Genomic DNA, 10,183 nt, shown 5'->3' with positions numbered 1-10,183 from the left:
TGTGCCAACACACGTGTTCTTTAAATACAGGAAAGCATAAACAAACAAAGAGATTTAGCCGAGGAGCCCAAACATCCATACAAGGCCCCGAAGTTCTAGCAAAAAAAAAAAAAAAAAATACAAAAAATAAACTTTGTAAGCTTGGTTCCTCAATTTTCGATTTAAATTGTGCAAGGGGAGTGTACTAAGAGTGAAGCCACTCCCCTTTAGGTCCAGGAGGAAGTACCAGAGAGCACAGGTGACGGCACACGCTCTCTACTGCCCTCTGCAGGTGTGTCCTAGTCACACGGGTTTGTCGCGCCGGCTATCCTTAACCTTGACGAACAGGGTTGTGCTTGCGCCAGGCTGGGCGGAGCCACTGGCTGTCCTCTGGTTGGAGGGTGGTGTGTTATTGCTGTGCTGGTGCAGGAAGGAGGCGGAGCCTGGGTACGTCTGACCCATCACCTCGCTATAGGTGGGCGGCGGCCCCTCCACGTGCGAGTTCGAGGCACTCTTGCCAGAGTTGCTGCTCGGGGGCCGCGGGCCACCTCCGTGCACGTAAACGTCTATCAGGTCGCTGTCGAAAATGGTCCGGTTGGGGGGCGCGCGCACAGACGCACGGCTCAGCTCGAGCTGCTGCTCAGGGTCTCTGAGCTGCAGGGTACAGGGGCCCTTGTAGGGCGGCAGCTCCTCGCCGTCTGACAGGCAGATGGTGGGCGGCAAGTGGATGTCCTGCTGCAGGTATGGGTAGGTGGGCTGGAAGCGGCTGAATCGATCCCTTTGCATAAATGAAGGTGGGTTGAAGCGCTCTCCGCTCCGTGGCCCATACATCACCTGAACACAGAGAAGAAAACATTCATTATACCTTTAGAAATTAACTTAAAATTAACTTAAATAAAAAATGGAAACATGCAGCCAAACTAATTATACCATTAGTTAATTATACAATCAATCAATATACAGTATTGTTCAAAAGTTTGTTTTTTTAATGTATTGAAAGAAGTGTCTTATGTGCCTTAAGGCTGCATTTATTTGACTGAAAATAAAAGTAAGAACAACAATATTCTGAAAGATTTTTACAAAGATCAAAGCTGAATTTTCAGCACCATTACTCCAGTCTTCAGTGTCACATGATCCTTCAGAAATCAGTATAATGCTGATTTGCTGCTCCAGAAACATGATTATAATTATCAATGTCGAAAACAGCTATGCTGCTTCATATTTTTTGTGGAAACCATAATACATTGTTTCCTGGATACTTCAATAGAAAGTTTATGCATCCTTGCTGAATAAAAGTTATAACCTTTGAACAGTAGTGTATATTTAGTAAACATTACATATAAGTAAATATGGCTCTTTATGACTTTGCACTGTTATATTGTTGTATATAATAAAAAGGATATATTTGTATTTATTTAGTGTAAATAGGGTCATTTCAGAGCATAAATGTTTAAAAATATTGATCGTCCATGAAAGGGTGAAATAAATATTGTTGTGTTCATGCTATTAGCTCTTAACTATGTTGCCCAGCCATAGACAAGAATTGAATAATTCACAGAAAAGTTGAATAATAGGTCATGTCAGTTAACTAACCTCAGTGGCTCCTTGTTGCGTCACCAAACTATCTGTTGGCCATGCACAGGCGTCCTATGATACAGAAAAGAAAGGCCAATGTGAGTCATGCATTAAGAACAAGACATAAATCAACTTCATCTCATGCATTAGAGTTTTGAATTTGGGTAGAAAAATACAAATTCGCTTCAGGCATCCGAAAAGTTTATCTAAATGCGCATGCAGTAAATATGAGAATGCATTAATATCATGCATTATTAATTCAACACCGCTGGTTAGTCTTGTACAGCTGTAGAAACTGCGCTATTCTCTAAATTTATGAGCTTGTTTCTGAATTTAAGAGCTTGGTTCCTTTCATGCTCTGCATCTGTTCCTAAATCACATCTTCATCTCCTTCATATCTTTTTATGACTCTCTCTCTCTCTCTCTCTCTCGTTCTGGGAGGTGAAATGGACTGCAGTCTAGACGAGCATGTCTCGCTCTCAACTACAGGACGTAAATCAACATAAAGAAGAACCAGGGATATGTAGAACTACATATTTCCAAAATCAACTAGTCTGTGGGTTACCTAAATGACTAGTTAGACTTCTGTGTGAATAGGTTGGTTTAGCGTCAAGCCCACTATCAGACATGTTTCTTAATGAAATATGGATAACTCTAACCTTTTATAGCACAACATTATCATAGTCCACACACAAAACAGAGATCCCTGGATTATAATGCATTATAAAAAACATTAAAGGCACAAGTCAACCTCACTAAAGGAGCCAGTGGACCATCCTGACCCATCCCTAGTGACTAGCTACATAATGCATTTGTGCAGGTGTACCAACACAATGACCCTGAAGCTGGCCCATATGAACACGGTCACAAAGTCACACACATGGTGATCAAACAAAAGAACAGGAACTCTAAACCCACTCAGAGTGCACACAGACAGGACACACATGGTGACTGGAGAATCAAACACACACACACACACACACACACACTCTTACCGGCTGCATGCCCTCCTCTCGTTGACGGGCCTGGCTGTGGCGTGTGAGGAAGGCCCAGGCCGATAGCCGATAGTGATTCAGCAAACAGATGATTACAACTACCATTACAGTCATCACCACAATTATGATTATTATCTGAACAAACTCCAGTTCAGCTGCAAGACAAGAAAACAGAGAGAAAATCATTAGCATATTTCACACATTCGCAGAGCTGCAGAACTTACAGCATTTTTATATTTTCAATCTATTTTCCCTATGCAAAACTCACTGTAAGGGTTTCTTTATTGCATGTTTTATTATCCGCCAGCTGAAAATCATAAGCTTGATTGCTTAAAAAGATGAATACCACATCTAACCTCAAAAAAATGCACATAGTTTGACCAGATATCATTCATGTTTGCAGCATAAACAGTACAAGTATTAAGCATTCACTTTTAGGGGTTACATTTATTAAAAATAGAGATTGCTGTTAATGATTTATGAGCTTTCAGGAACATCAGAGAGGAGGTGTAAAGCTAGACAGTTGCTTATGAATACAAGTAATGATATGGCAAGCACATCATGTTCTTAGTTCTTACCACCAGGGGGCAGTAACGTGAACACAGCTGGGAGTATTGAGATTGACAGAACAAAATCAAGACTAATCCACAAAAATGTGATAACATGACATTTCAAATCGCGTTTCTGACCTACATCAAGTCAAAGAATGGAGACAAAAGAGAAACGAGAGAGTTTGGGGGTCATTTTTATTATTAATGTGAGCACAGCTCAATACGTCTGCTAGGCCACAGCTCTGATTTCATAAACTGATTATGGGTAGACCTCACTCAGTCAAAAGAAGGAATTCATTTTTTTATGTTCTACTCAGCATTGTTTTAGTGATTCTTCTCTAGCAATTGTGAAAATGATCAGACATGTTGTTCCAAACAGGGTAGACCTCTCGTTCAACCCTTGAACACAGATGGGCCCAGTCAAAACATACTTGTTCTCCAGTCACATGAAAACCATGTAGAAATATGCCAAACATACATTCAGAGAAATCTTTTTATCCCTGCTGCCCACTGACTGAGTAACCCAGACAATTCCATCTGACACGTGAAGGTTTATTATGAGACAATGGAAAAACTGCTGCAAAGCTGCGACACTGAAGTAAACACCGTCAGCTGTCTAACACAATCTACACTGATGTTAAGGGTAATCATTGTCAAACATACGGCTATGACATCAGCAACACACAGTGGACTTGGAAAAAAGATCTGAATGAAATGGGTGCTTTTCCCAGAAGCTACAAATTTAAATTCATCCTCTTTAAAGTCCAAATGCATGTTATATATCTTATTTTGAACACTTCATTTTATTTATACATTTTTTTTTAAATTGAACTCATAGAGTTTCACTAAAATTTCATAACGGGATCTTCTGGTGAAAACATCTCTCTGGTAATGTATGCTGTACTTCTCCCCATCATTCAGTCCACTTGATCCTGCCCCTGCATGCTTATCTGCCTCCACTTTTGAGTGCAACGTCCACCTCTCTCAATCCATTCACCATCCAATGCATTAAACCAAGTCCTCGCTCTGCATTGTTTTTCTTTTTTGATAATCCTTAACACTCAGATAAACATCACAATATAGAAGAAAAGATCTGTCACTACTTCTAGTAGTTCCTCATTGCGACTTTTAAGTAAAGTTAATCCAGCGGTTCTCAATTCCAGTCCTCACTCCTCCCTGCTCTGCACATTTTGTATGTTTCTCTTATTGCTTCAGACGTTTGTTCTATTCGAACATAAGTGCCCTGCAAAGTGGACATCACAGGATATTCCACCACGATTCCAGTTCAAGGCGAACATATATGTTCCATTCAAAGTGCATTGAAGTGTGCGAGACGTGAATTTAAATTGTATTTATTTACAGATGTATATGATGTCACATTTGTCCATGTGTGAATATGTTGTGCAGTGCAAATTCGTGAATGAATATTTCAAAGTGACGTAACCTTCAACAGATATCCCCTGCTCAGGGAGTAGGGAGCAATGAACACTGTGTAGGGACCATGTCAATGGGAACACAGTTCATGCACGGAGCTCACTTCTAACGAGCTAATTATCTGAATCAGGTGTGTTAACAAAGAGAGACATACAAAATATGCAGAGCTGGGGGGGCGCGAGGACTGGAATTGAGAACCGCTGAGTTAATCAGTCAACCTCAATACTAGTCAACCATCCTGACTCATCTCTACTGAAAACCAGTTTTGTCAAGCTAGTAGTTTCTTTAGGTGAACCATCTCAAACTTTAGTTTCTGACCTTTCCATCATGGCCACTTTCTCTTTACAAGAACAAGGCCGTACCCGGGATGCAGTTGGGCCATGTAGTGACACTGTTATATAAACTGCGATGGCACTGGCTCTTTGCCACGGCTCCACTGGAGAGAGTGCTTGCAAGACAAGGCCCCATCTGTTAAGGGCTTGGAGGAGAGGACCAGAGACCAGACACATCCCAGGAGTTAACCCAGCACAGGAGATAAAACGGCCCTAACCAGATTACGGCCTGGACTAACTCCAAGAAACAGACAACTGGTGGTAGCTTGAGGGGGATGGGGTGGGGTGAACATGTAGCTGACACATCTCAACCTCCAAGACACTAGGGCTGTAATCTCAGCCAACCTAGCATAGCAGGCACTGCTCTAGCACCATTCCTTCATCCTGGACTGCCACTGCTGCTTTAACACACTGTAACAGTTTTCTCTAAGCTGCCAGGCTAATCTTATCAGAGCATTCTCACTCTGTCCTTCCTTAAAAATGACCTGTTCTGACCCAAACAAGAGATGATGGCATCTAATGCAGTAAAAATGGACTGTAGTCAGTAGGGTTGTGCTGATAGACGATAGTATTGTGTATCGACGATATTCAGCGATATCACCTGTGGCTGATCACTTTGACGATATCACAATGATTTTTATTATTATTATCAGGCTAGTAATACTATCTAATTAATATTAGACCTTATTTGGTCCATCATATTTCTTTTTCTGTTTTTACAGTGTTGCGTGTTATAACCAATCACACATGATTCTGTTGAGCTTATGAATGCATGAAATGCACTGAAACACCAGAGTTTTGTTGTCGAGTGCACGCTCGCTGACTGAATTCTGCTCTCTCGTGAATTATTTCATCAGAGACAACAAACTACAGATGTACGTGCGATGTAAGTATAACAGATTTATTTATCATACAGTATAGATATCTTCACTGATTATAACATATGTTTATGGCATAAACTCAAACTAGACTGAAGTCAGCTATGATGTTCTTTGATCATGTAAATATTCTTTGCTCATTTTTCTGTAGCTGCTGTTTGAATGAGGAAATGTAAGCATTATAATTAGTAACTTATAATGTATTGATTAAATTGTGATCATGTTAAATACACATTCAGTCATATCAAAAATATTTTATGACATGACAACTATATGCTACTTTTCTAAAAAGATAAAATGTGTGTCTGCTTTTAGCCCTACTCTGGTTCACTGGTGGAGCTGGTTCACTCTCCGGTTATGAAACTAATTATATAAATAATTAAATAAATTAGCATGATATTATTGTGTATCTGCAATCTCACATGCTGACGATAGGATGATATAACCATGGAGCATATAGCACAACACTAGTAGTCAGGGTGGGCTTGAATGAAAAGGCTGTGAGGTACAGGTGTACAGTCCATTCAACAGGTTGTATGGTCTTGTCTAATTTTCTCAACTGATCCTCATTAATTTTTTTTTTTTTTTTTTTTTTTTTTTTGGAAAGACACCTTTTTAATGTTTTGCCAGCTAAACAATCAACACCTGTACCTATACCAACTCTACATCCTTCTCTCACAGATTTAATTTGTCAAATTAAATATGCTCCCTAACCTTACTAGGATCCATTAAAAGTAGGAGTGTATCAGGTGTGTCTGGTCTTGATTTGTTTTATCTAAATTAGATACTATTCAGATACCAATGAAACTGAATTCAATGTGACTTCATTGCGAGTCATCAGCTGTTTCATCACTACGCTAACAGCACAAGTTACATAAACTCGTAATCCCTATATAAAATCATATTCCTTGAGCCTTATTTAACCTTCCGTGTAATAATCGAAGGGCTCAAGCATTTAAGTCAGACGTGACGGCATTCCCGGAAGATCTGTTAATGTATTATGATTACAGACACAAACCCCAGAGAGAGCAGACACAACAAACCGTCGTCAGCCTGTTTGCGACAGGGCAGAAATGTAAACAGGCTGCGATAATGTGGCAATAACTGCACATCAGTGAGGGAGAGAGGCAGCTGGGCTAATTCGAGTTAGCCTTATGCGGACTCTCTGAGATCAGACAGCTCAATCCTCTTACTGCTACGTATGCTGCTCCATTGTGTTGTTAGCTAAGAGGAGATATGTGCTAACACCTGTCACAGAGCCTCTAACAGGCTCTTAGGTGAACTGGGTGCGGCGTTGTTCAAGCAGTCGTCACCTCTTCTCTGAGGTCGGAAAGCCCTGGCAGCACAGAGGTGTGCTAGAAACTGCGGGACTGCTCTCTTCTGCGGAGGCCATTCTGTTACTGAGCTGAAGGAAATGGAGGAGGCATTACATAAGCCTATCCGAAACTTTCCCCCCCTCTCTCTCTCACTCTTCTTTTTTATACTGTGCTCACAAGCTGCAAAGACAACCAAGTCTGGCCTCCAGATCTATATTTCATGAAGCCATTTCCTGTTTCCTCCTCTCCACAGTTTCATAACAGAAGGAAAACAGCTGTGCTCTCACGATCTGGGAGGATAGAAACGGAGCGGGTGGAGGAGGAGGAGGGGGAGAGAGGCTTGAGAATGGGGACTGCTGCACACTGCCAGCCATCTGTGCTCCGTCTCCAAATGTCTCCCCGGTACAGTACTATTCTCATGGAGTTGGGCACAGTACTTGGAGATCATGTCATGAGAGATCCAACAGTTGAACTCACAGCAGTGAGGGAAACTTCTTAGAATGGGCTTTGAATTCATACCAAAGCACACATTACACAACAAATTTCCAAGGGAAAGAGTGTGTGTGCAGTGAACGACTAATTTCCAAGTGACTTCATCGGCATGGCAAGACAGCGAGGACGAGAGAAAAACATTGAAAGTTTCCTTGCCTCCTCTTTAGTCTGGGCCAGCTTGTGTTTCAGGGATTACGAAACGACACTAAAAGTAAGCATCCCCAGTAAACTCCATGCACAAACCTACAGCTGAACATGCAGCCACCCATGTTGGCATTCATGACTTCAGGTTGTACTGGTAATTGGAGAAGAAACAGAGATGGACATATCCAGTCATAATACCACTGCTTCATCAAGCACAAGCCTTAATCTAGTTAACCATCCATTCACCCACGTCACTGCGCGCACCAGACAACAAAGGCATTATGGGAACTTGAGAAGGGACGCGTTGCCCCCTCCTCCTGTGTTATCTGAGTTGTCCCATCAGAATGCCAGACAAAAGGAAAGGGCACAAGCCAGACGCCCATGTGGGATGGAGACGGCAGGTTTCACCCAGAAACGCAATCATATGGAAAGACTGAACCACGTCTCACTGCTGCAGTAAATGCCCCTTTCTGGAACATTCCCTAGCAACATGCTATGAATCACTTTATGAGAGGCTGTGGAAGGGGCAAAAGAAAGAAAGAAAGAAAGAAAGAAAGAAAGAATGATAGAAAAGAAATGTCTGCAGAAGGTCGCTAGACCAAAGTATTAATATTTTAGTAAATATTTGCAGGCTACAACTGTGTGGGACTTATTTTATCCAGAAAGGACAAAAAAGAAAGAAAGAGGCAACTAAGCATTGTGGAATTTTCTCGTTCTTCTGTTTTGGGGAAACTGGGAGAAAGGGGAGGGTGAGCTTGTGAAGTCTTTCACCAGAGCAGCCCTTTTCTGGTGTGACAGACATTTTCCATTCACACACAAGGTGTATGAAAAAACGCAATAGACGGAGTGCGAGAGAGACAGAGTATGTTGGAGACAGAGGAAAGGAAAGAGAGAAAGTGAGGACACTTGAATAAACGGAGTCTCATGGAACAAATGAGATCAGAGAACAACTTAAAGAGCCACCCAATAAAACAAAGACGGTCCAAGTCTAAAGACTTGTGGCACACCATATTCAATCACTATAAAAAGTTATGTAAAAATGAACGGAGGTATCTAACGCATGGCCTTTCACAGTGGGAGAGATAGCAGGAAGTGCAATAGAGAACTAGGGTGCATTTAATCGTGCCAGTGGCAGGAGCTATTCGTCTGTGCCTCGCTGGCAAAGCGGCACTGTCACCTAAGCTGGGCGCAAGCCACTGACCTCGCGCTCTAATCTGAGATAAAGCACTCGCATTAAAGAGATGCCCCATACGGGCGCCAGACACGTCTAGACTCCCCATGGCATAACACCCACTTTTCTTTAATTATTTAACCTGCCGGTAAGACTGTACAAGATAAGCTCTGCCTTGTCCCAGACGCCACCTGCTACAGAGTCCCCCTACTGCCACCCCCAACCTACAGCTCATCTCATCCCACCGGTGACACCTACTTACCGCAAATATTGTTTTACACCCCTCTCCTCCTCTTCTTCCTTTTGACACCCCCTTCTCTTCCTCCTCCACCTCTCACTACTGTTCGCCCAGGCGGATTGAGTCATATCCCCTTGAAACAGGACCCAGCCCTGGGTTTAGTTCTTCATCAAATAGTTTTCGGTACATGATGTTCTTTCTGTAGTTCTGACGGCATGACAGAGCTCTTCAAAAGCACTCTACAGTGGAACAGCATGTGTCCTGACAGTGTACAATAAACATAGTCCTCTGGAAACTTTTGGTTCCTTGTACACATGTCTAAACTAACATGTGAAGATATGCTTGATATATAGCTTTCATCCTCACAATCACTTTTTCACCCTCATAATCAATGTTATTCTATGGTGAGGCTGTTCCTCACTGGTAGCCTCTATCCACAGGGAAGTCTTGAGAGCAGGCATGTGGGGACCTCACACTGAGGCATGCTGGGATACTATACACTCGGCTCAGACCAACTCCTCTCAATCCACATCCTGAAGGATTTTTACCACCTATTGTAAAAAGACAAACGATGGAGGGTCATACACAGCTGTTCCAAATCTCTGTGAATGCAGGGTTTTCGGATCTATGCATTCAAACTTGTGCAAAACCAACTGTACTTCCATATTTATTGTATTTCTGAGTATTTAATTATGAAAAACAACTTGAAAGAGAACTGATTGGATTGTGAAAATTGAGCATTCAATACCAGAATGGACAGACCATGTTGTAAACTTTATTACATTAACATTAACTGGCATTTAATTACTGTTTTAACTTTTGAATGTTGCACTGCCTACAACAGTAGCCTAAAATATAAATGCCCAAATGCTGAATATTAACAAATAGCTTACAAAACCTAGGTGACGTCAAACAAAAATTAAAGTAATTTCAGAGGTGAAAGATTAGCATTTGTTTTCCATTATCATGCACTGACATGCACAACAACACCAGGAAAATGTATTACGGTAAGCTATAGACTTTAAATTGATTAACATGCAGCAGAGGAGGGAACACAAGCAACACAAAAACAACACAA

General features: G+C 41.6%; 1 protein-coding gene across 2 annotated transcripts in view; it reads right to left on the bottom strand.

Moving 5' to 3' along the window:
• Positions 1–10,183, bottom strand: part of LOC122148724 (low-density lipoprotein receptor class A domain-containing protein 4-like) — a 78,727-nt gene continuing 68,544 nt past the window's right edge. For both annotated transcript variants that reach the window (XM_042775947.1, XM_042775948.1), the window contains 3 exons: positions 2,550–2,704; positions 1,573–1,626; positions 1–813 (listed from right to left, as the gene is read on the bottom strand). In XM_042775947.1, coding sequence (XP_042631881.1) covers positions 283–813; positions 1,573–1,626; positions 2,550–2,704 — 740 coding nt within the window. In that variant the 3' untranslated portion in view covers positions 1–282. The remainder of the gene's footprint in view (positions 814–1,572; positions 1,627–2,549; positions 2,705–10,183) is intronic.

This window comes from Cyprinus carpio, chromosome A19 (assembly GCF_018340385.1).
Source record: "Cyprinus carpio isolate SPL01 chromosome A19, ASM1834038v1, whole genome shotgun sequence".
Taxonomy (NCBI): domain Eukaryota; kingdom Metazoa; phylum Chordata; class Actinopteri; order Cypriniformes; family Cyprinidae; genus Cyprinus; species Cyprinus carpio.
This window is presented reverse-complemented; position numbering and strand designations above follow the sequence as displayed.